The 27,799-nt window shown below is 37.3% G+C and overlaps 1 protein-coding gene across 11 annotated transcripts in view; it reads right to left on the minus strand.

Annotated features, from left to right (window-relative positions):
• The window catches only part of atp8a2 (ATPase phospholipid transporting 8A2), a 58,689-nt gene that overhangs the window by 7,093 nt on the left and 23,797 nt on the right, over positions 1-27,799 (minus strand). For all 11 annotated transcript variants that reach the window (XM_077244668.1, XM_077244674.1, XM_077244666.1 and 8 more), the window contains 19 exons: positions 27,592-27,697; positions 27,033-27,115; positions 26,884-26,933; positions 26,721-26,790; positions 25,898-25,982; positions 25,671-25,810; positions 23,962-24,100; positions 23,197-23,261; positions 13,702-13,874; positions 10,604-10,787; positions 10,262-10,372; positions 8,109-8,183; positions 7,154-7,276; positions 6,557-6,635; positions 6,398-6,459; positions 4,921-4,977; positions 4,063-4,170; positions 1,637-1,725; positions 1,398-1,502 (listed from right to left, as the gene is read on the minus strand). In XM_077244668.1, the coding sequence (XP_077100783.1) occupies positions 1,398-1,502; positions 1,637-1,725; positions 4,063-4,170; positions 4,921-4,977; positions 6,398-6,459; positions 6,557-6,635; positions 7,154-7,276; positions 8,109-8,183; positions 10,262-10,372; positions 10,604-10,787; positions 13,702-13,874; positions 23,197-23,261; positions 23,962-24,100; positions 25,671-25,810; positions 25,898-25,982; positions 26,721-26,790; positions 26,884-26,933; positions 27,033-27,115; positions 27,592-27,697 (1,904 nt within the window). The remainder of the gene's footprint in view (positions 1-1,397; positions 1,503-1,636; positions 1,726-4,062; positions 4,171-4,920; positions 4,978-6,397; positions 6,460-6,556; positions 6,636-7,153; positions 7,277-8,108; positions 8,184-10,261; positions 10,373-10,603; positions 10,788-13,701; positions 13,875-23,196; positions 23,262-23,961; positions 24,101-25,670; positions 25,811-25,897; positions 25,983-26,720; positions 26,791-26,883; positions 26,934-27,032; positions 27,116-27,591; positions 27,698-27,799) is intronic.

Consider the following 27,799-nt stretch of genomic DNA (forward strand, 5'->3'; position numbering starts at 1 on the left):
GTACTCTTGAATTGTGTCAGCCTCCACCCAATGAAGCTGAATTCAAGCGGATGATTAATCATTCGGCAGATTTCTACACTCGTTCAGGATGACTTACAACCATTATGCTTTTTACAGCTGGATATTTACTGAAACAAATGAGGTTAAGTGTTCCACTCTGGGGGACTGAGGGGGGTAAACCCAAACAGGGCTTACGTCCAACATCCCTCTGATTAGAAGTCCATTCTGTTAACTCCCTGGCCATAAATTAGTGGCCTAAAGACCACGGAACACACAAAGGTATTACAAAAAAAAAACTGCATGAGACTACACGTCCGTCTGCCAAGTTACTGTCTCATATAGGGCTGTACACCAAATGCAATATGTAGCGTAATATCTCTGGGCTAAAACTGTTAAATCCAGCAAACGCTTAACTCAGTCAGCCTCAAGTCCACAAACACACAGCATGAAAACAAACACATGCACAGAGCTACGATCTTAAGGAAGCTACACACCCAGTGCTTATAGCTATGCAAACCTGACCAGCTCATGGCCGCCTGACATGGCAGAATGCAAAATGGAAAGAGAAAAGTGAAAGAAAAGTCATGAGATGAAGATGACGCTGAAAAGGAAGGTTCAGGGAAGAAGGAAACAGAGGTCACTGCACATCCCTATAGAGGGTCACATTTAGGCAGGACTGGTTCTACCTGCGTACATGCCTGCCTTTGACTCTATGAGTCTATGAATCCTCAGCATTGGGTCTGTGGGTATTCAGGCAGGGGTTAGAGGATCACAAGGAACACAAATGCAGTCTCTTTCCCAAACACACAACCACAAACTAATTCAAAAAACAATATGAAGGGATAAATACTAAACACATTAAATCAGCTCTAAAACCTAATGAGCTTCCTCCATAGGTATTTTAAGGCATTGTTGGCCTGATGTGAAGGCTGTTTAAAAAAGATCTCTTCTTTTGACAGAATTGTAGTAGCGTTGCATTGCTTTGCATTTTGGTTGAGAAAGCAACCCCACAATGTACTGCAACAAGCAAAGCAAATAAAACTATTTAAACAAATTAAACTGTAAATTAACCTACTCTCTCTCTCTCTTTCTATACATTTTTTATAGTATAGAAAGTATAGAAAATCCAAGATGGCAGACAAAGCAAAATAATTGTTTAAATTGTATTAATTTATTTACAATATTTAATGTTTTAAAATTTAATTTGATATTTATATGAGTTACTGCCTATGTAGAGTCACTAAAGAGGTGCCATTGCTGTTGGTATCAGCTCAATAGGTTTTGTAGCAGATTAAGATTACGCCTACATTTATATTAAAACATCTTGAAAATCAATCGAAGCTATTTTATCTGAGTCAATGGGTTAATTTATTTCAAAGCATATTTGATGGACATACCTGCGGCCGCTGGCATCTCTGAGGACAGCTGCCCTAGGATCCACAGCTCGAGCTTCCAGTTCCTGGACTTCCTCTAGCAGAGTCTTCCTCACTGTGCGTCGTCCTCTGAACGGTGAAATAAACAGACTTAACAGTTTCTCACGGTCTCACTTTTTTTTGTACGTCAGTGGCTAATATATATTGCCGAATTACACCATTTTCTCCATAAATACACTGATGTGTGCATGTGTGTTACTTACGCATTCCATGCCACATCTTTGAGTAAACATGCTGTTGGCACCAGTATCAGGCCCAGCCAGAAGCTCCAGCACTGCATTACCCTGCCAGCCTAAAACAGAGATTAACAGATCATCAGTATGAAATCAATGCTCAGCAAATGTCGCTACACCCAATCATGCTGGATTTCTCTCTCCTTGCAACAGCTGTTGACTGACTGTGTCACCTTCGACCTTTCTGAGAGTTTAATTACCTATTTACCTACCATTGCCGTCTGCTGTTTGCTCTTCTTTTCCCTGTCTGTTTAATGGCCCAAATTAGAAGTTTATTTCCACGCTAATGAGTTCCATCTTACAACAAACCATTTATAATGACTAATACTACTTGAACTCATTGCTCAAAACTGTTGATACAAAATATATACACAAACACACACACACACACACACACACACACACACACACACACACACACAGACACACACACACACACACACACACACACACACACAAAGCCAAATATCCGCTAGTTCTGTCGATTAATTTAATTGTTTTATTAACACCGATAGTTTTAAACGTCTTCTGCTATCGTATTTTCCTAAAGTAACCTTTAATGTTAATCCAACAGGCTTGAGAAACTTCACGGTGTGCAATCAAGTGATCCCACTTTTAAGGATCCTCCACAGCTGATATCACACACGGAATCTACTAGACTCCGAAAACCATTAGGCGGCATCTCCTCGCGACAGCTGCGCATACACTCCCAGACCAAGGCCAACCCTACCGAATTCTCAGACGAGCAGACGCACAAAAATACACACACTGATATACAGAGCTGGAAAAACATGCATAATGTGTGCTCCCAGCTTGGCCTACATGGAGAGATGGAGAGATTAAGAAATGAACTGCTGGACAGAGAGGGGAAAGAAAAGTCAACGCTGCAGGGTAAAGTGCGAGGGATGTCCCTTCTTTTTCTCTCCCTCCGAGAGCAGCTGCTGTGATACTTGAGCACATTCCTGATTTCTGACACAAATCGAATTAATGTGCTGGAGGGCTTCAGAGAGCTCCATCCCAATCCTGACTGCTCCACACTCCCACAGCACGCACACACTAGCTTGGTTCCAAAATCCAGCGATCCGCCTCCGTAGGTTGCATTTCAGGGCACCGTAGACATGCTTCCAATTATGCTGCCAGAAAGAATTGCAAAACTCTTGGAGTAAATTGTTAATATTTAATAGTATATAATATATTTTAAACATTTTATGAATATAGAACAAATATTTGTAATAAATGCAATTTATTTAATTTAATACATTTGAAAATATTTTTTATTATTATTGTTAATTTTTTTATACATGGAATTTGTTGGAATTTTTTGTAGAGAAATACTGGTTATGAAAATAAATAATAATACAAGACCGAGATTTTAATTTTAAAATTAAAATCTCAAGACCGAGATTTAAAAAAACAACAAATTTTAATTTAATTGTAATATTTTAATTGTATTTTAAAAAATACATGTTAATTATAAACATGATTAATACAAAAATGAAACTTACAGTGTGTTTGGGGTGGGTAATCGATAAAGCATAATATCGCAATATTTTGCATGAGGATATTGTATCGATACACGGGTGCCAAATATCTATATTTTCAGGGAGTGAATTTCAGCTTGCAAATGCAAGCATTGTGCATAATTTTACCCTAAGCGCTGCGCTTATAACGCAGGAAATAATGCTGCGGAAATCGAAATATTTCTTTCAGACTGTAATTTTACCAACAGCGCATCTCTCTCTCACACAAGCAGTGAGCTGTGTGTGCAGGATGCGCGTTCTCGCATATTTCTGTACATGGACTGCACGATCCATGTTTATGTGTTTTCCTATAACAGCAATATAAATATGATTCAGCACATAATTACATTTCATAACTGAATACTGTTACCTTAGGGTGTTAGTAACGTTGTTCTTAGTGAAACTGCTTAAAACAATTGATTTTACTCAATTTTACTTTCACATATTTGTGAGTGCTGAATAAGCATATGCTTACTTGAGAGTTTTGTAAGCTAAAGTTTAATTTCATTTAGGATGCAGCCCATGTAGGCAAAAATACAGAGAGGCGGCTCACTAGGTTATGGAACAGAGCCACTTTGTGTATATATCCCTGTGAAGACATGAGAGAAAACTGTTCAAGAGTGTTCCTCACACACTCACACACACAGATGTCTGTAGCACTGCACAAACCAGCCCACTCGCTTAAGTCAACACTTCCAGGGTAGGCCGTAAAAGCCTGGGGCTCGGGTGACTGCATGGCAGGTGCAGGGAGACTGCGAAATGGGACGGCGGGCCATAAATCTGATACGGAACACCCAGAGAGCAAGTCATCCAGGCGCCAGGCAGCAGTCAGTGCGTAAAGCACAAATATGAGCAGGTGTGTGTATTTGCACTCACCTGGCCCAACATATCCGGTGCTATAGGAATGGTCGGCCAGATTGCAGAATAGACGGCAAAAAACAACATCCAGAGCACCATGCTGCCCCATACAGCCAGATGAGAAAACTAGAACAAGAGAAAAACAGGTCATGGTCAGTTTCATACTGAATATAGGCTTCTTCAACTGTAATGGACACTGTGTGAATACCAAGGCCGCTCTACTTTATCACAAGATCTGGTGTGTGGACAGCTGAACGGACGAGGAGTGTCGACGTCCCCTCAACACACACGGCGACAGGACAGAGAAATGTCCTGACATAGCAACGATACATGTTCCCCATCTATCTAAAGCACTTCTCAGAATATATACGACCCTCCTACAGAATCAGACACTTAATATCAAGTGCAAAGTGTTCTATAATGAGATCTCCTTTCAAATCAGATATAACAAATGCTTTGTAATAAATTTGATGCATTAGAAGGCGCTTTCAACGTTTTCATAGTATTTTTTGTCGTTTTTCATTACAAATATCAAAAAATTCTCAAATCAAGATACATACTTGAAAAGAAAAATAACTTCAACTAAGTTTATGTTTAAAACAAGAAAAAATAATGGTCAAAGTTTTAAGAAAAATAATATTTTTTGAAGTATGATTATAGAATCAGACACATGATATCAAGTGCAAAGTGTTTTATAATGTGATCTCCTTTTACTCCAGATAGAATAAATCCTTTGTAATAAATTTGATACATTAGACAGCACTTTCATATGCGCTGCCAGAGACGCTCATTGCTCTGAGCTGTGACGGCAGGCGGTGAAGTGTGTGTGTGTGTGTGTGTGTGTTTGTTTGTGTTGGAGGATGGGGACTGACGTACCCTTGTCCATGCTGTGGTCTCCATACCGGCTTTCAGACATACAGTTACCACCACATACTGCACCAGGAAGAGAGGGAGAGAAAGAGGGAGAGTCAGTCATAAATAACAGTAATGATATGTACTCATCATCCTGGTAAAACGTTCTGTACAGCCTCAACACAAAACCAGATGAGGGCTTTCACACAGGCATCGACTTACTATGGCCTCTAGCGACGTGCACTGCTTTAAAACACACAATTACACATTTATCCCTAAAGTAACACTCGTACACACAGAAGCCTGCAAGGAACAGAAAAGAAATACCAGCACACAAAGACTTCAGTCCCCATGGGACTCATTCATTACTGTTTTAATGGCTTGAGTCTAGTATCGCCTTCTATGTACTGTATTTAATAGTCTGGGTCACACACATACACACATGGCCTCATTTTTATAATGCTTGGTGAACTCTTGTTCAGTGAAGCGAAATACTGTTTACTGATTGGCTAATGGGGAGGGAACACCAGTGACATTGCATATTTACTGTACAGACCAGTGTTGTTTCCTATTTAGAGGCTAAAATGCAGCATGAAAATATTTTTTTTTAACCAAATCGGGTTTACAGTCTATATTGAATGTGAAATAATACAACACATCTATTTTCTGCAGGCTGCATGCAAAATAAACATACAGCCTGATCAGTGTAGTCTGCTTTATGAACCAGGGATTCTTTTGAGCTGGTTCTTTTAATGAATTGATTTCAATTCATTCAAAAGATTCACAAACTCGAGAGTTAGAATCTGTGTTATGAATTATTTGCCTAAACAAATACAGAATGAACATCTAACTCACTTACTGTCTGGATTTGTAAATGTAATTAAAGTGAAAACACATTTACAAAAGAGTTTTGTTGTAATTAGGGATGAGTCTGGGTGGGCGACTGGTCAGCATGAAATGAACTTTCACCCTATTTCCTAAATGGATGTTATTAGTCCTATTGTGAACAATTCATCTTTTAATTTTTTCACTTTCCATAATTCTCAAAACTTCTCTCTGGTGTTGTATGCAGGACTATATATATATATATATATATATTGTTTTATACTCATACCAGTTTGGGGTTTTGAAAATATATAGTTTTTCATATTAAATTAACCATTTCAAGCATTTTAAGTAATGCATTATTTAAAAGACAGTCATAAATTCTAGAGCTGAAATGCAGAATTTAAGTCATAAATTGCCCACAAAAACCACTGGTGAGCGGCCTTGTATGTTCTGATCAGTTTCCTCACAGAGTTCCTGTCGTTCTTGCTTTGAGTTGTGGGATCATTTTACAAGGACTTTTTTCAGAAATATCCAGCGAAAAGAGACATTAACAAGTTTACAGTGTAAACACTGGTGGCTAGCGAACAGAATTAACAGCTCTAGAAAGGAAATGATGCGTGACCTCTGATTGGCAGGGAGCTATGGAGAAGCAAATGCCACGCTGACAACTCACCGTGTAGACGATGTTCCCTACGAACAGGTAGTCGACACTGTTGCCGTTGTCAAAAGGAGTGTCTAAAGGAACAAAAAGGGCGATGAAAGATACTTAGCAATTGACACACTCAAGCCGAAGTGGTCTACATGTGTGCTTGTGAGTGCTTGAGATAGTTACCGTGTTCCAGGACTTTGAGTGGAAACCAGAAGAGAATAATGGAGTGAATGAGAGCATTTATACAGTGACCCCAAAAGACCTGGAAAAAGAGAAAGAGGCAATGAAAGAGAGAGGAAGGGAGGGACAGAAAGCAGGAACGGGAGAGGGGGAGAGTCAGTCAAGACAAACTAATGCCAAAATACACAAAGGCCACACAAACAGCTTCTCTGCAATTGCACAGCTAGTGTAATGTCCCCCAGATCACCCCGAAAACACACACATACAAACACTGATCCTCAGCTATAAATGAATGACTGTCTTATTTCAGCCTCATGAATCTCATTATTATCTGGATGACAGCAGAGCTTCTTCTTGCAATGCTGTTTATCCAAGGGGAAATCACAAGTCAAACAATATGCTGACGTTGTAAACCACATCAGACCGTGATAATCAATTATAGCACAGGATGTAGGCAAGCGTGATGATCATAATCACACATAATCAAACAGTCACTGCAGACAGATTTATATGTCTCATAGTATTTGTTGTGTCAGTATGAGTAATTAGTGACTGAAATTGTGCATTAGTATTGACTACTGAACTCTTGGTGTACGGTACCTTAGTGTTAAAACCTTCTGCGTTCTGTGTGATGCGGTACAGCTGAGGGAATCGTAGCATGTTCTGCTGACTGCATGGCCGGTCAACTATCCCCAGCGTGAAAGGAGGGAGAGCAGTAAAGATCTGAAACATACATGAACTTTCATGAAAGTGTTGTAGTTTATTATTTATATGTATCTGATATATAATATATACTCTATATATGATAAAATGGAAATACAGCTCAGTTCCAAAAACAACATTGAAGCCCATTAGCATGTTGCTAAGCTAACTATGGCATACCATAATACGAAGCATAAAAATACACAGAAAAAAAAAAAAAATTTAAATTGTGGCCTTTGGTGTATTTATACAAAATTTTGGTCGATCAATAGACATTTTTCAATGGCTGATGCTGATCAGAGGAGGTATAGGCCTATGTACACTTTTTTTTATAAAGAAATTAATACTTTTATTTAGCAACAACGATGCATTAAATTGGTCAAAAGTGACAGTAAACACATTTATAAACGTTACAAAAGAATTGTATTTCAAAAACATGTTGTTTTTCTGTCAAATAAATGCAGCTTTGATGAGCATAAGAGATTTTTTCAAAAACAAAAAAAATGTATTTAATATATTTTAAATGACACTCAGTAAATTAAAAACTTATTACACATTATAGTTGCAAAGTGGACCCTTTTATCTTCTGATAAATAAAAAACGGGTCAAAGATAGGCTGATATTGGCCTATTACTATTACTGACAATTACCTTGACCATGTTGGAACTTTTTCCATGAAATTTGCTGCAGTGCATTCTGGGATTGTCTTTATGAATGATACATTTGATGCTGCCAAAGCCTTGTCAGGAGTGCACCTAAGATGCCTTAAAATTATGTATTGGTAGGCAGCTCACAAGATTTTTGAAACATATGAACATAAAAATGAGAGCGAGACAGAGACGCACACACGTACCACATTGTACAGGCCAATGCACCACCGTTCAAACAGGATCTGTCCAGAGAAGCCATTTACAAACGCAAACCAAAGCTGCGGGAAAAAGAGGAGGAAGTTTGAAGTTTGTTAAAAATACAGAAGTAAAGATAACCAATACTGTGATAAATAGAGGACACGAATAAGATGAGTAACATGGAAACCCTCTAGCAAAGTGCTTCGGACAACATCAAACTCAAGGCAGAGGTCAGTTCATACAAACAAAAGGCTACACACACACTCATACACATGTACACTTGCTGTCCATCCCCCATAATGTTTCTGCTATGAAGACAAAGACAGTCTGTGAACTGTGACCTTTAAAGCTCTTCTTTGCTGGAAGCTAATCCTCAGTAAGACCCCCAAAACACCCCTCTCCCCCAAATACACTGACAGATGTGCACAGACAATCGCATTCCGAAAATATAGAGACATCTAAACATTTAACCTTTACCCAGATCTTCCCGTAACACACACACCCACCCACATCAGCACACAGTCCGATACACAGAGGCCGAGTCCTCGGGGGGATGAGGGGGCATGTTTCTGCACCTGCTGCCATTTTAGGGGGTGGCACAGCTGACCACCGGACAGCATGGTGACCCTGTCAGTAAAGCTCACACTCTACCTAACGCACACACACACTTACACAGCTCTCGGATGACAGTGTATCTGGTATGCAGTTTTGAACTGGAAGGACCCAGCCACTATAGATAGGGGTCAGCGGCTCTTTGTCTGTGCCTGCGAGTATGTGTGTGTGTGTGATGGAAAGCAGAGACTAGTGAGGGGGCATCTCATTTATCACTGTCAAACACTTCCATAAACAGCTGCAAGCAGTCTACTTAATGTACGCAAGGGTGTCTGTGTGGAAAAAAAGCAAGCAAAAGGATCGAGGGAAAAAAAGAGAAAGCAAGCAAGCAAGCATGTTTGTGTGTGTGTGTGTGCGCGTGTGTGTGTGTGTGTGTGTGTGTGTGTGTGTGTGTGTGTGTGTGTTTGTGGTTAAAGGCTCATTAGATGACTCTCTTTAAAAAGTTATCTGATCATACCATGCAATTAACACATTCCAAAGGAAAAACTATGTTGTTTAAAGGAACAGATTGCTTAAAATTTAGTTTGAAGTAAAAATGTACTTGCATTCATGTCATTCCAAACCGTATGACTTTCTTTTCGAAAATGCATAATGCAAAAATTAATTGTGTGTTTATAACATTTTTATCTATATAAAACGTGCTCACAAATTTTGACCAATTCATTTCTGATTTTTTGATGATACTTGTAGCTGTTTGTGATTACTGGATAAGGAACAAACCATTTAAAAAAAAACTGCATGCCCAAAAAGCTATTTCTATATATATAAAAAAAAATTGTTAACGAGCACTACTTTTTTGGTTTTCAAAGTTTACAATCAGAGATCTCGCTTATCAAAATAATATCTTCATTATATTTCAAATTCTAAACCAGGTAAATTGATAAATAAAAAAGTATACTAATAAAACAAAATGGTACAAATAAAGTGCAGCAAGTGCAAAGTATGCAATGACTGATGAAGCCCTAGAACTTTCAGTGCATAGAAGAGCATGTCCCAGTCATGGGAAATTCCCTTAAACAAGTGAAAGGATACTATGACAAAGATATCGCTTTCTCCATTCAAACTAATTTTTTCCATTAATATATGATTGTCCTGAAGAATGAAAGCTGTATCATATACTTTGAAATATATGAACAATTTCATGCTCATAGCCATGAGAAATCGTTCTGTATTCATATAAAATGGACTGCAGAGTTAATATGCATAAAATTAAATTATTAGTGTTTTTTTCCAAAAAATTAAACACCAATTTCCTAAATCTTGTCTTTCAATAATTAAAGCACTTAAGTACCTCTTCATAAATATGACTTCAGGCACTTCAAGTACAAACCCTGTATCTAGAGAGTTCTGTTCATACCTTACACAAAAGCATGAAAAGCATTGTATTGAAAAGAGCAGCATGAATCTTTTGTGTTTCAAAAAAGTAAGAAAAAAATATGGGTTGGGAACATGATGACATATAAGGACAGAATTTTATGTTTGAGTGAACTACCCCTTGAAAACTCCCACATACTCCCAAAACACTTTATTGATATTATGTACGCACCTCTATGATGTAAAGAACCACATTCTTATAGAAACAGTACAGGATACATTTGGTGACCCGGTTGTAACTCCAAGCCCCGTGAACCAGTAAAAGCTTTTCCAGGTATGAGAACTAAAGAGAAAGAGTTTGAGAGAAGAATTAGTTTGCCCGCAGGAACACATGTGAACCATTACTGCAGGATCAGCTACCCGGATACAACAGCGCTGTGGGCAGAAGACTGCTGTGTGTTTTGTGTTGTGGTAGTGTAATTACAGTTTTAAGGATCAGATGTGTGTGTGTGACCGAGTCCCAGAATAATGAATTACATGAGTGTGTGTGTGTGTGTGTGTGTGTGTGTCAGACCTGAGCTATAGAGTAGTCAGATGAGTTGGTGGCCTGCATGCCCTCATTCCCGCTTATTCCAACTCCCACGTGTGCCGTCTGTATCATGCCTACGTCGTTGGCTCCGTCTCCGATAGCCAGTGTGATGGCCTTCACATGCTTCTTTACCATGTCCACAATCTCTGACTTCTGCAGTGGAGACACCCTGTCAGAAAAATATGACAAAAGTTAGTCATTCAAGTTACATATCAGCAAACAAGCACTAAACAAATTCACATTTGTTCTTAAAAACGGTTTATAATGTGCATCAATGGGCAATGTCATGACATTGATGATGTCATCAAACAGCAACAGAGAAGTGTAAAGTTACCAAGAGATTCGGTGTCATGACCAATTTAGACCCCAAAGTGATTCCATTGTCTAAAATAACTTTTACTGGAACATAATTCAATTTTAATGGAACAAAGTGCTTTGTTGTTGGAAAGAACAGGAATCATGAAGGACACCAGGTTTATTCTTGCTTATCTACTGGGAAAATCTTATTAAAATCTATAATTACATTTAGCTTCTCATTCATTGATAAGCAAGAAAAAACCTGGTGTCGTTTATATGGTTATCTACTGGGAAAATCTTATTAAAACCATAATTATATTTAGCGTTCCATACATTGACAACCATTTAAACAACTACCGCGTTATCTAGATAGCTTGCAGACAGTTCTGGTATTTCGGTCAAATACAGGCTATTTCGCTGCGCATAAAACATACAATACACTTCAAAAGATTATTCATATATGTAAATAAATATGCACTACTTTAATGACAAGGAGTTGCAGCTGTTGTGGAATTTTGTTTAAAGCCATGTTTAAAGTTTATTCCCAACTCGGGAACTTGGATATCAAAATTATCCCCGAGCTTCCCAGTTGTAAATCCGACTTCAGAGGGCATGTTCATGTCCAGTTTTTAACTAGGAAACTCATATTTATGATCATTCTGTGAAGGCAGCATGAGCATACTGTACCACTAACCAATTAAGCCTTCTAGCTCAGTCTATATCTTAAACACGTTAAAATATATTTTATTGTATGTATTAATGTATATAAATATACATTTTCGCTTGATCCGGCACTACAAAAGACTTCCTTTGGTGTCCTAGGCGGATTGTTCCGAATTAGCTAGTTATTGCCATAACTATACACTCTGGGCACATAAAAAGCATCTTTCCTTATTGACAGCCATTCAACATTAGCTGTATATTATGATGAAATATTTATGCCAAAATTATAGTACCACCATATTTTTTTACAAAATAACTTGTTTCGTTTTTTGGGGCATTTACCAACGTATTTTGAAGTAAATGTGCTATGGAACACAGTACCAAAACATAAAAAAATAAAAAACAGTTTCAGTGTAGTACTTTTAGTGAGGCCTGGAGACATGTAATCAGGAAACTATCATTAAACTATATTCTCTTTCTCCCAATGGAAGGTGTTGGATGAGATTTGTATTTTAAAGGAAAATGAATGATCATTGACACACATTTACATTCATTCATTTAGCAGCTGTTACACAAAAATTGAGAAATGCTAGAGCACAAATACTTAACCAAAAGGTGACCGTAATATTAGAAGTGCTGCAATAATAAGTTTCAAAGTTGGCCAGAAAAGTATGAGCTAGTACAGACACGTATGATCTCCCTAACATCATGAGCAAGGTATACTCATAAAAATCGAAAATCAAAAAAGACAAAATTCTCCCCAAAGCACTTTCTCTTGTCATTGTGTTGATCAATTCCACCCTTTTTCCACTATAACTCTATAGCTCACAGTGAGCTGGGGGGAGATCGGAGGCCGGAGGCAGATGAAAGGCGGGCTAATGTTCTCCATGGTGGAATTGAGCAGAAAATAAGAGGGTTAAAGCAGCTCTTTAAACAAACAGAGTGTGAACTCAGGAAACCGTGCGTGTAACACACACACACAAATGCAAACTTTCTCTCCAACACACACACTTTTGTGCTCCTCTCTGCTGGTTGTCTGTGAATATGTGCAGTTCGGGACAGTGTGGGGGGTACTGGAAGGGCTGGTTCAGTCGGTTTGTAGGGCTTTGGAGACCACAGTCCGGATATGGGCTTCATGCAACAGCAAGTCAATTACTCCCTCTCACAGATGGAAACACACTTTATTATCGAATCAGAACTGTCTGAAGCTTACAGCACACTTATTTATATTCAGATTATGTTCAGATAAACATTTACAGTACTCAACAATGTGATGTGAATGACTGCATTGTCTACCTGTGTGTAAGAGTGTGTGTGAGTGTATATTGACAGTAAGTGAGTCATTAGTTTGACATTTGCACAGAGCTCAGTATATTACATTACCTCTGCACAGCCTCTCTGTTCTGGGAGCCAAGCGCTTATTTTCACCAGTAATTTAGTCACCCAGGGCAAGACACAACCTTTTACTTAAAGACGCACACACATGCACTGCCACACGCAGTACACACACAAGCACGGCTGTTCAGTGCTAATGCCTGAATGAAAACCCATAACAAATACAAACCCCAGAGAAGATCTCTTTAAAATCTTAAATGTCTCTGCTAGAAAACAATGAGATTATATGGAGAGCAAACTGAGACTCATGCTTATGACGTTCTTATTTTTCCCTGATAAAAAAACCTAGTGATCTTACATGCGTCTCTTTTACAGTTTAAAAAAAGATGAATGTCTCAAACTGCTCAGATTAGCCAAGATAATAAAGTCTGCATTCAATGCCGATTATATACTCAAATATTTTGCATCAAATGATTCCATATTATTTGATCTATATATACAAATATTGTAAAAACAGTACACTGTGTATAATACATACTGTAAAAATAAGTGAAAAAAAAATACAATATATTATATACTATATATAACCATAAAATTGTATTGCCTCTGCTGATTAAGTTTTCAATAATCTGTTCCTATTTTTATTTCTCTTAAAAACTTGCATTAATTCGTCAAAGCTGAAGTGCAACATCGGAGCAAGGGCTTCTGGGTTTATCATTAGCTTGTTTATTAAGGCAGTGATGTTGATATATTTGTGGGGATGTTTATGTGTGTTTTTGTCTATATACCTGCAACATATGACAGCCTTGCAAGACAGCGCAAGGTCGAGGAAGGACTGTCGCACTTCGAAAGAGAGGGCGTATTTTAGCGTCTGTCCGTCTATGATGAGCGCCAACTCGTTCTCCTTCCTCAGAGAGTCACCCAGTGAGGAGCAATGAGCTGTTAGTGTGGCCCTGGTAGCCTGGAGGGGGCAAGAAAGGGAGAAAATGTATAACCACACATGCTCAAAACCCATAAATATATTACACTGCGTTCATATTTGTCATTTTTACAGTTTAATTTCTATACCATGTCCATAGCTATATAAAAGTCCTTCAATCCCTTCCTGAGAAACATGCCAGCACACATTTATTTCTGTAACACTACACTTCACACACTTCTCACGCACACACACACATATCAGAGCAAGAGTGTAATGCCAAAGGAAGTTGAAGGGGATGTTTTAAGTGGTGTCATTGGGGCTGTTAGCGCCACAATCTCTCTCACACACACACACACACCTGTTACACATCATCCTGTCACCCGAGACACTCTAAGCCCTTAAAGGATTCGAAAGCATGAACTGTTGGCCACCAACAACTTTATATGGGGAGAGAGAGTTAGAAATATGATAAAGGATGGAGGAAGGGAAGAAAGAAAAGAAAAGTTTTTATCAAGAACTTTGATGTTAGCTAGTTAGCATTTTATAAAAACAACAGATGTCTATTGGTATGTCCGCATTTCGATAAGTAGGCAATGTGTGAGATGAAAAGACATGGAGAGATAAAAAGCTAATATGAATGTATGCGTGCGCGTTTATTGAATTGTGGTTGCAGGCGGTTTCTGATTGAGATCTTGATAATGGGGACAGAATCACTAATAGAGAAAACAAACATCCTTCATTCTGTAACGAGAACCATGTGGACGACGCAGCACGCAACAAGGCACGGCGCTGGCGGCCACACACACATACACACACAAACATACATGAACGCAGCTGTTGAAGTCTCTGTCAGCGCTACGACAGCCTTTGTGTAACACAGAGAATGAATTCACTCCATACTGCCAGCTCTAATCAATATCTTGCCGAAACGATTGACTTGCTTCAAAACATAGTGAGCTGCCGACATAAGTAGGCATTATATATGTGCTTTAGATGTGAAGACTGTTCTAAAAGGTAGGAAACCTAATTATGTTCTCTTCTAAGAGCCACTGTAGCAATAAAGGCAATCCCAAAATGCACCGTGCTGCCCTTGTGAAAAAGAAGTGCACTTAGTTGTACACTTGTACACATGTAAAACTTTGTGCACAGAAAACTTAATTGTACCTCCAAGTATATTTTTAATAACTTATATGTGTAAAAACTGTACTTTCAGATAATACTATATTAATGAAGTAAAAGGAAACTTAAGAAAGTACATTTTCATGACACACTACTTAAATACACACTTAAATACAGTTTTAAAAAGTGCACTTTGTAAATGTAAAATTAAAGGTTTTACTTTTAATTAACATCAATATGTTTTTGATAATCTTTTGTTGTGTTTTAAAGTTTAAAGATGTACATTAGTTTAAAGTACACTTATTTTTGTGTTGAATAAAAACTAAAGCACATGTAAAGCACTTGATAATAATTTTAAACTGTGGTGTGTTATTCGACATTACATTTTAATTTTGAAATATTTTAAAATAAATTGAAAACTTTAATTACAATTCAACTTAAATACATGGTATACACGTTTCAATAGAAATGACATTAAAGTTTATTTAATTACCATGAATGCTTGACAGTACATTTGACAAACTTAAACCATATTTCAAAGACAAAGTAATTATGAAATTGCATATTAAGATTCAAGTCCTAAAGTCCTGTTTAAGTTGGTAATAATAATTGCATTTAATCTAAATTTAAACTATCAAATATTTTAATTTAATTGTAAATAACATGAATTTATGTGTTAAAAATACTGCATTTATTTGGCATTTTAAAAGATCTATGCAAGTACATCATTTCCATATGTAGTATTTTTAAAAGTATGCCAAAGTGTACATCTTTTTCATAAGAGTGGAAAAAAAATATTCAGGGATGATTTCATTTGATACTAAAAAAGCATCACTAAAATAATATTTTATATAATATTTGTCTGTATTTGTATGCTTATGATGATTATTGAATCGTTAGCTTAGCAACATGCTAACATCAATCTCTATTTAAACTAATCGAAAGTTGATTCTCATATGTGGATTTGTGGTACGCAATTTATGTTTGTGTCTATGTAGAGCATTCCAAGATGGTTAGGATGTTCCTTCAGAAGGCAGCTGTCTATGTAGGCAGGAGGAAGAGAAGCAGCTCGATAGGTTTCGGAACACTGTTTATAGCGGAGCTGAGATCATCCATCAAGATTCCTGAGTAACTAGAGCTCATCTCCTCTCCTCAGCTCAACCCGAACATGTTTTGCCTGTGTGTGTTTATCTTTTCATTCAGGAATTCCTGTTTGCTTTCACCTTTCCCGGGAAAACATGAGGGCAAAAGAACAGAAACGTAATGAAAGAATTAAGACTAAGATTATGGATCAACTGAGTGCTGAAAGTCAAAAGCATTTGTGCGTGTGTCTCAGTGTGTAAACACAGTGGCCTAAGAAAACTGCTACTGGTAATTCATTACCGACAATATTTCCCAGCTAACTCAGTTTATTATTAAAGACAGCTCTCTCTTTTCCACTCTCTCCATTAGACACACACGGCTGCTTCGATTTAGTATTAACTTCAGACAGGATGTGTCAATATGTCTCTCACCAGGGTGTGAGTTTAGAAGTCTTTATCTGGAACTAACAGGACTGTTTGCACATTTTATTTATTTAACAATTAAATGACCACATTAATGACCTTCTAAATCTTTGTGTATGAGTGGGTGCGTGGGTTTGTGTGTGTGTGAGCAATTAGCTTTGCGTTGCAGTAAACATCCTAATACTCCAACACAGAGGTGCTAATAAGCCTGAAGAACGTGCCAGTCAAACCTCTAGCTATAACGGCTGCCAGCCCCGTGTCCATGGGAACCGCCAACAGTCACTAAATCTTAATCCCTGGGGAAACCAGAAACCACACACTGAACACAGAATTCATCCTGCATTCATGCAAACTCAAGCTATACAGTTTCACTGTCCATAACCTTGTCAATACTTTAGGAAAAGGAGTTCCCAACCAGGGGGACAGGGCCTACTAGGCGGCCTGAGCAAACTTCCAAGGGGCCCTCAAGATGAAAAAACATAATTTACCACTTTATTTACAAAATATGAATCTCCAATGCACGTTCACGCAATAAAGTCTGCTCTTGCGTCAACAAAACACGCATGTGTCGTGGTGCTCTTGTGAACGGGAGTTGGAGATTCTAATTGTGTTAATTAAGTGGTCCCTTTTTTGTGTGTGCAAACAAAGCACTCGCATTGGGAATTAAACCCCTGGAGTAACATGAATTACTTTAATGATGTCTTTACTACCTTTACTTGCCATTTAACTCTTTCCCCGCAATGTTTTCACTGTTATACAGTAGGTGGCGCTATGACATCTTCTGAAAGATTACTGAATCTCCTGATTAAAACACATGTGAACGAAGATGCAGAAACATATGTAAGCAGATGCATATGTAAAATAATGCAATCACCAACATTAAACAGGATATAAATCAAAACTGCCTAATGTTACTGAATAAAATGTCGACTATAAGACTGTGCAAGCATTAGGGGTGTTTATGGACTCGGTCTACTTCAATTGTGCTTTGATCATTGTTCTGAATCTGATCAGGATGTAGTCTTTGACAAAAAAAAAATGCTCAAAATGGGGTTTTTTTTTATGAAACATGCCCACATTTAAGTGTAAAAAAAAAAAAAAAAAAAGTTTAAAAGCAGAGGGTCTGTTCGTTCTTTTGATATATTACATGTTCAGATATTCATACAAAGAAATATTCTGGGGGCCGTGACATTTTCGTAAAAATGATCAAAAACACTGGGGGTGGCTGGCAAAATGCTGGCGGGGAAAGAGTTAATAAACTCCATAGGCATTTAATAAATGTTATACATATGAATACAAAAGGAATATGCTCCCCATATATTTTATAGGGGTAGAATTTCTGTGAAAATATTTGTAAAAATCTTTATCCTTAATCCTTATTCAGTAATTCACAAATGACTTTATACTTTTTTATATAATGGGACTTTTGAATATTGTTGTGATGAATATAGCCTTGGAGTAAATAAATAAATAAATAAATAAATAATGCAAGACTAGTCCTTTATGAATAAACAAATAAACAAATAAAATGGTAAAAAATTACAATAAGGTTGTTAATGTTATAATTTATGATACTACTGTTCAATATTCATTCATAATACATTAATGTTAATATTTATAACATAAAATATACTACAATAAAAAACATTAGTATATGTGTAACGTTCATTGTTAGTTTGTGATGCCTTATGCGTTAACTAATGTTAATGAAATGCAAAATATTTTAGTGGTAACTTAATAATATGGTTCAAGCTACATAATTATTCAATTGTATTATAGTAGATGTTTAATGCTCTTAAAAGCGTGAAATGGCAATCACAAATGTCAATGGCACTTTTCTATATAAAAAACTATTTTTAAAATGGGTGAAAGTAAAGCTTAACTTAGTTTTACATACAAAAAAAGTTCTAATTATTATTCATCATATTTAATGAAAGATTAGAACATTACTTAAAATAAATGGTAGATAAATAAATAATTGGAAAGAGTAGTACGAGTGTCTCCCAAATGATGTGGGACTCAGCCATGTGTTGAGTTCATGTGGTGAAATCTGTTTGACGGGATGGAATGAGTGGACAGACACTATTAGACAGCTGCTGGTGATGCAGTTTCATTGTTATTCTAGAATTTCAATCAAGACCTTTTGCTAGGAACTCTTGAGACACTCTAGAGAAAACCAGAGTTTTACCCATTAAGGACTCGTTTAGACACCAGACTTCCCCTATTTTGGATGTGCTGTACATTTTTCTATGTCATTCCCTGACAGATATCAAAAGTGAATGTATTTCATGATCCAAGGTAAATGTTAGTTTCTGTATCTTTGTGCTGGGAACTGAATAGAGTACATGTTCTCACAAACACACATACATTTATAGAACACACTACTGTACAAGCGCACACACACACTGGGGCTTTGTTGTGTTCTCAGGTTCCTGCGAAAGGGATCTTATCACATTTATATTTAGAATAGAGAGAAAGGCCCCTTTGGTGTTACATATCACAGATCACATTCTCCATTCATAGAGAAATCTCACACACACACACACACACACACACACACACACACACACACACACACACACACACACACACACACACACACACACACACACACACACACACACACACACACACACACACACACACACAAGTGAGTGAGACAATAAGGCCAACTGCTGTGACATATTACAGGTCACCTTATCTGTTCAATGGCAGTTGTGTCATAAACAGCATAAGGCAGCAAACACACGCACACGCACGCACACACACACACACACAAAATATGAAAAAATCCCAACCGACCACAAACTTTTGAACGGTATAATATATATAAAATAAAAGCCTCTGCCCATAATACTTTTATTACATAGGAACTTTTTATAAAAGCAATAACATACAAGAGGCTTTGTAATAATCTGAATTAATCAAGACTAAAGACTGCTGTTGTTGTAAAGGCATTTTTTTTATTTAAAATACCCTCAAAAATTGCAAGTAATGTTCTATCCTATCAATAAATTACGTATAATAAATAATCAAGATTACATTCGCAATACCACAATTTCAAAGAGCTTAAATGAACACTGAACTTGTATGCCAAGAGACAAACTTTTTAAAAGTGAAGCTCTAAAAAGGACAAAATTTCAACATAAATATGGTCGTATGAACCACTTTTATGGTACTGTAGGCGCTATGATCTGTCATTGTACAGCAATAGCTGCATGAACCTTCAAAAATTTCTAATTTTGTGTTTGACAGACAAAATAACCTCATAACAGGTAATTGGTATAATAAATGGTAATTTCTTAAACGGTAAGAATTTTCATTTTCGGGTGAACTACCCCTTTAAATGCCAGAAACACCCCCATACCTATAAAACATAAACAAAGTGGATGCCTGTAATATTCTGGCCCCTAAATAATGTGCGCGACAGAGATTTTTATTACATGTCAGCCGTCTTGCCCATGTGCTGACCTCTTAGTTCTGTGTATAATATTCGCATTACACACAGAGATCAGGAAAGAGGAGCACAACCTGTGTGTGTATGATTAATGACGACTACAGTGAGCATGTTTGTGTAAGTCATGTAATGCAGGCTGTGTGACAGCAAACATGGAATGCAGCCTATCAGATAGATCACACAGACAGACTGTGTGTGTGTGTGTGAGTGTGTCTGGGAAAGTAAGAGTGAATATGTGTGGGCCATGGAAAGAATATGCACGACAAAGGAAGGAGGCAAAGAAAATGTTTGGATAAGAATAACTCCATGTGTGTTACAAGGACACCAGCTGTCTGAATGGGACCGTGTGTGTGTGTCACAGCAGAGTGACAGATGGAACTTGTCACAGAGTCTGAGTCAAAAGCCATCATGTTTACCCAGGAGGCTTTGCTGGCAGAATTTGTTTTGACGAGATTGAGCGCCAAAAGGAGATCGCGTTACTCCTCACTCGACACACACACTTATGCTCGAACACACTCTAATGCACACCCTGTTCCTGTAAATTTAGGAGCCGCTGACAGACGGAGAAGGAGTTGTGTGACAGGAGAGACCGAGAAAATTGACCAATCACACCATCAACAATGACAAACAAACTTATTTGTGCATTATATAGATGACAGACAGAAAGAAAGGAGGAAGACATGAAAGACTGTGATGTGCTGGCCCAACTGTGCGTTACATGAAACGGCAGCTGACACACACTCACCCATTCACACACACACAAACACGCTACACTCTTCATACCCTCCACACAAACACACACAGTTGTGACATTAGGCTCACCCCAGCATTGTGGGTTATTTTAAGTGCTCTGTAAGATAAGAAAGAATTCTTCAGGAGATTATAACCAAGACAAGAACCGCCCATCTCCCTAAAATGTCAATATTTTACTATGCTTTTTACTAGTGGCATAAAATGTCCAAATAAAAAGCCATTAAACACTCATTCAATAAATCCTATAATCTAGTTGGACAATTTTCAAAAGTACAATATTGACTACCGCAAATGGCGGCCCATTAGAGGCAGAACAAAAACAACACTATAGATTTATTAATCACCATCCATTACAACCACAAAATCTTGTTGCTGTGCCATAGGCTTTAGATTGAGCCTAATGGAAATATTCATACTGAACCTGAATTTTCATCATGTTTTTGACATCAACAATCAAGTCATATTTAAAGACTTGGCAAGTAATACTGATACAATGGGAATGGTTAACTTGCCCTTTTAAAACAGTTCCAGTTCTGGATGCTGATTGGTTAATTCATCCTAGCAGCTGCGCTAAAACATCTAAAATAAATAAAATGCGCCTAAAAAAACATTTCATTCTATATTTATCGGTTTGATGAGGATAACTTTTTTTCCTTTCTATATTTTTACTGGCCCCACCACAAAAGAACAATACATTTGTATTCTTAGCAATGCATTTTTATATTTACTTTTGACATTTCTTTTCATCAACGAATCCTAAAAACGGTGCATCACGATCTCCACAAAAACATTTAGCAGCACTGTTTTCAACATTGATAACAATAAGAAATGTTTTCAAGCAGCAAATCAACATATTACAATGATTTCTAAAGGATCATGTGACACTGAAGACTAGAGTAATGATGCTGACAGCTATTTCAATGTTATTTTAAAATAATATAATACAATATTTAACATTATTTGCATTAATTACAAAATTTTATTCCACAACTTATTTATGATCAAATAAATGCAGCCTTAGAGTCACTTTTTTAAATTACATGCAACATTCGGCACTTGGATGTGAGAGTCTAAAATAAGCAATTTGATGCTAGGGCTAACAATACCCTACAGCCATAATTATATTTACAATTATAGCAAAGCCTCAACAACTAAACCGACTCATCTGAACATTCTGTTTTCATTTTCAAAACAAAATGACTGGAATCAAAAAGAGCCAAAAATCTGCCAACTGTATTTTTACAAACCGTTATCAGTGTTTCCAAACAAGGGGGGGGGAATTAAACACATAACAGTCCTGTTTCTTCCTGGGAGCTTTTGTTTCCAGACCTCTGCTCAGTCTATGTGTGTATTATGTGTGTATAGTGCTTATATGCATGTATGTGTGTGTGTGAGTGATGCTCTGCTGTCTGGCCGACTGTTCTCAGAGATCTGAGACTTTACAAGCTCCCCAGTATGACTATCTTTGCCTGGAAGTAATTAACCTTGCGTATGAGAAAAAAATAGAGTAGTTGGACAAATAAGGAAAACATTATCAAAGAGACTGATAGCTAAAATTGATAGCTATTATAATTCACCTTTTAAAACTAGAATCATAAGCATTCGTTAAAGCATTCTTTCTTTAAAATCAACCTAGGGAACAGAAATGTTCCTCTAGTTAAAAATTCACCAGTGTGTGCTATTAAGCTTTTTCTCAAGTGCTTAATGAGTGTGTGTCCCAATTCACACACTATCCATCCCAAATAGTATTTGAAATTAGAATTAGTGTCCCAAATCGTAGTGTGTTGAAATGAGTTTTCCAAAGATATACGGATGGTCTACTTTTCCCGGTTAGCATCCGAAGTGCAGATCCCTGCACACTCTACTGGCTAATATTGCCCACAACCCGTTGTGCGTTGGACGAGGATTCGATTAGAACAACAAACAAGAATAAAAAGTGTTAAAAAGCTACAAACATGACGGATGAGTGAGTTCGACGGTTAAGTACAGAGGTTTAGATAAAGGCGTTTGAGCGATTCATTATCAGTTTCTAACCTGACGAAAAGATTTGTATTCAATGTTATCCACATTGTATTTAATCTGCAACAGCACTGCAAACTTTTGTAATAATACCCTTGGTCATTAACTTTTAAATGCATCTTTATGCAAATTGCAAACACACAAGGAGAGTTCTCCGCATTCATTTCTCTCCGAAACGGTAGGAAAATAAATGATATTTTAACTGTGACAAGATGATTGACAGGGCAGTTTAAACTGTGACAGCATGCACATAACGATGTCCCAAAGCTTGCCTACTCTTCTGTTACACACTCAAAAGTATGTCATTTTTCCTTCACAAAAACAGCACATACTTTTAGGGCATTATATAAGTATCATGGCTTTCATCATGTACAGGTGAAGTTAATTAAAGTGTCTGGTGTCATCATTGAGAACAAGAACAAAAGACACACACTTTCTTCACCCGTCCACACCCAACGTCCTCCAGAGACAACACACACACATATATACATACACAATATGTACTTACATCCAGGGAATCTTCATTGACGATGATGAGGGACATGCCATGTGACACCAACTTACAGGAGTAACCTGAGGCACAGAGGAGAGTTACAGTAGAGGCGTTACACAAAGCCACAAGTACACACCCCAACAACAACTTAACCTCTTTGTATATCTGTCATTACCCACTAATGCCTGTCTGCTGTCCAGTGCTTTATCTCCAGTCTCACACAATTTATTTTGAGCGGTCTGTCTGCAGCGCCTGCCTGACTGCCTATCTGACCTTCCTTCCACGTCTCCATTAATCTAGGAGTATGTTTGTGGGGTTTCCATCAGTGTCTGTTTGATATTCTATTCTGTCATATGTGTGTATTTATATATATATATATATATAATATATCAATTATACAAAAAGTCTCCAAACAAACCAGTAATAAACATGCAATATATTAAAAAGAAAAGCTTATTTTCCAGCTTTAAATCATCCATGCTGAGCTTAAACCAGCCTAAGGTGGTTTGCTTTTCTGGTTTAAATGGTTTGACTGGTCTTCCTGTCCAGCTGACAAGTTCGCAAATCTCTTATAAAACCAGCAAAACAGATCCCAGCACTTTGACACACTGATATTTTTGCATAAGAAAAATGTGACGTTTTGACGTTGATTTAACCAGGAAAGAGTGACTGGGATATTAATCTGTTTTTATATATATATATATATAAACCGAGGACTTTGCCTCCTCCTTTCAGAACACCACTGCACGCCACTGGTATATATCCAAGTATGACACGCACCGATATTGATGGCCGTCTCCTGCTTGTCTCCAGTCAGAACCCAGATCTTGATGTCGGCCTTCATGAGTGTTGCTATGGTTTCCGGGACTCCCGCTTGCAGCCGGTCTTCTATCGCAGTGGCACCCAACAACAGCAAGTTCTGCGTTGACACAGAGATGAAAGAAAACAATTGAAAGAGTTAGAAGAAAAGAGATTACAATTTTTTTTATTAAAAATCTATCATTTAAACTTTAAAAATCGAAATTGTAACTTCGCCATATAAATATGAATTGGAATTTAAATTTAATTGGACAGTATTAATTTGATTAAGTTTATTTGCGTAATTATTAATATTGTCTTGTTTTTGGAAAATATACCACATTGTGTGTATGATAAAATGTTTATGGATAATTTATAGTGTAAAATTATATGCATTTAAATTAAAATTAGAAATTTAACAAAGAATTATTTTAAATATATAAAGAAATTTCATTTATCGGTTGTAATTTTAATTTAGAATTTTAAATATACTTCTGAATCCTGTTCGCTAACTTCAGAAAATGAACTGGATTATGATTCTAGGGTGTTACGAGTGGTTTACCATGCTGTTTTACAATTGCGGACCCTGAAGTCTTTATTATATCCTGGTTTCTAGATATTGCTCGAGTTCTATGGAATTTTTAAATTAGTTTTATTCTCCACAGGCAAAAATCCTGAGTCTGATTTCTTAGAAAAGTAATAGCACACAACATTTTTTTAACCTTTCTACTAAATAAAGCCAGGAAACACCACACACCTTCTCATCACCACTCAATCTGCTCTCATTTACTCCTCTTCATCTTTTACCATTTCTTATCCAATTCTTTCTATTTTCTCTTTTCCTCCATGTATGTGTATGTAAGGGAATATTTGTGGAGTGTTTAGAGTATTTATGTGTGTGTGCAGAGGTAACACAGCAGTGTTGTTGACTCTGGTTTTATGGGGCTTTTGGCAGACCGGTGCAGGTAATTATCCTCACTGTGGTATACCAACCCCTCCTCAGACTACTAATCTGGGCCAGAGCCCTGAAAAGCACACAAAACCCAACAAACTGGATTTTCACTGCTCTATATAACAGCGTCTGTGTTCTGGGGTTTAGATCTCAGATCAGCAAGTTTTGCAATACTGTGTAATCCGGCCTGATGGGAAGTCAGTGAGTTAATAGCTTGTAGCAGTTAATGAGAAAACCGAGCACCACCTTTTGCACAAAATGAGTTCACATCTGTGAAAGTGTAATGTTACGGTGCCACCTGTTGACCAATCAAAGCACTGCAGCTGAAGCACACCCATTTACAATCTCAGCATCAGACTCTATCCATCTATCTATCTATCTATCTATCTATCTATCTATCTATCTATCTATCTATCTATCTATCTATCTATCTATCTATCACCATTTCAGTTGTATCCGACTATTGGTGATTCTATGGCCATCTCTTGCCATGCGAGCCGATTATTCCTAGCAAATATACAAGATATCCTTTCACAGTTTTGCTCAGGACCTCTAAGTCTAAGAGGTCCGTTTTCAGATCTACATTGTGTGTAACAAAATATGGTTCATCTATGTGAACCAGTCCTGTAGTAAAAAATCTGGATTGGTGAGAGTAAACACACACTATCTCTCATACAATCCCTTGATCAAATATAATAGCTATTCTCTAGCGATAAGCATAGCATAATATATTACGCACCTTCTCTATGAGTTCGTAGCATTCCTCCAGTTTCTGTGCCCGGTCCTTTAGCACAGTACTGACACGATTGTACTCCTTCAGCCATTCCTGATATGCCCCCTCCTCAAGGTCCACATACGCAAAACAAAGTGTCCGCAGCCCTGCGCATGCAAACCAACACAAACCAAAGTTAATCCAAAGAGAAGATAAACTGTGACAAACAATGACAGGCTTGAGAAACTCTTCACCTTCTGTGGCAAACTGCTCCAGATGGGCCAAACTTATGTCCTTATACTGTGAAGTCTCATTCAGACGCTCAAAAATCACATTGTCCTGTAATACATGCATAGCATCATTATATTGCTATGGCTTGTGCTATATAATCCTATCCATATTGAGTAGGAATGATTAATTATGTGAAACAAACAAAATATTAATGTTTATGTAGTATGTACTGTAAACACTCCCATTCAAAGTCTGGGGTCATTAATATTGTTTTTCAAGAAATCAATACTTTTATTCTGTAAGGAGGATGCATTAAAGGATGCAATTTCACAATATTACAGTTTTTACTGTATTTTTGATCATATAAAGGCAGCCTTGATGAGCTTAAAGGTGCTCTAAGCGATGTCGGGTGACATCACTTTTTGTTGACGTTTAAAGTATTGTCAAACAAAACGAAGGCTAGCTAGACCCTCCCTCCTCCTCATCCACGCACTAACCCCCCAAACCTTACCCCCAAACCCTTCTTATCGGTTATTGGCTGGAACAGTTTGTTATGTTTCGTGGTGCGGGTAAGCCCAGTTTGTTTTTGTTGCCGTTTGTGGAGCCTGGGGTGTCTGCAGAGACCGTGTTTTTTTACAGTGTGTTCAGGGGACAGGCAGCTAGCGGATAGTGAGGAGATGTTTGTTGTATGTGACAAAAAAATGTTTGGCCTAAAAAACGCGTGACATCGCTTAGAGCACCTTTAAGAGACAACCCCATTTTTAAAAAATCTTACTGACCCCAAACTTTTGAACATTACTGTACATTCTGTCTCCACGTTAAATATGCGGTTTATGAAACACTCACCGCTCCCTTGCAATAAAGCCGAAGTTTGCCCGTAGGTGTTCTGACAATCACTGACATCCGTTTGCGATTGCTGCAAAAAAAAAAGACACATGCATTGAAACACAACAATGTGTGTTTGTGATTTGTATGTGTGATGGTGTGAGAGTTCACAGCTGTTTCCTACCTGGAAAATTCTAGTACATTAAGAAGCTCATATGTCTGCTCTTTTTCTCTCTGAGAAACAAACACAAGAAAAGCACAAATTAAATACAAAAATATACAAACAGTAAGTTTTGAGTTCTCATTATTAATGGCAAGAAAACACACACTAACCGCCTCTATGATGACTGAATGTGGTGTTCGTCCAGTAAAAACAAAGCCCAGACTCTTGGCACCTTTAACCAGCGCTCCTTCATCTGAAAGCACAAGATTATGGAAACATCAGTCAAAAGTCACCAAGGCTGCATTTATTTGATGACAAAAGCACAGTAAAAACAGTATGATTCCAATCTAAAATAACTGATTTCTATTATATTTTAAAATGTAATTAATTTGTGTGATGGCAAAGCCAAATTTTCAGCATCATTACTCGAGTCTTCAGTGTCACATGATCCTTCAGAAATCATTCTAATAGGCTGATATGCTGCTAAAGATACATTCTTGTTATTATCAATGTTTACAACAGTTGTGCTGCTTAAGATATTTATGGAAACCATGATACACCTCATGTTGAATTATTAGTGAAATTTTGTTTTGTGCCAATGTTCTGTGCCAATTTTTTCAATTATATAAAAAACCTTTTAAGCGTGACAATTAAGTGGTTTACCACATACATCAACCTGAAGCAAAAGCTTCAAATACCAATCAGAAACCAAAAAGAATATTGTGGTACCTGGTGAGGAAGCCTGGTAGATAAGTTGGTCTCCTTCTCGCTCAGGAACAACAGTATGACAAACAGCCATCATGGTCAAAAACTCACAAATCTGGGGGCATGTGGGCTATAAAAAAGAGGAAAGGGCAGATTTGAACTATTAACATACATGAAACCCATGAAACTGTGTTTTAATGTCCAAGGTATAATAGAGAACAGCTAAAAAGCT

The sequence above is a fragment of the Siphateles boraxobius genome, unplaced genomic scaffold (genome assembly GCF_051911475.1).
Source record: "Siphateles boraxobius isolate OS27281-9 unplaced genomic scaffold, OSU_SipBor_1 26, whole genome shotgun sequence".
Lineage (NCBI taxonomy): Eukaryota > Metazoa > Chordata > Actinopteri > Cypriniformes > Leuciscidae > Siphateles > Siphateles boraxobius.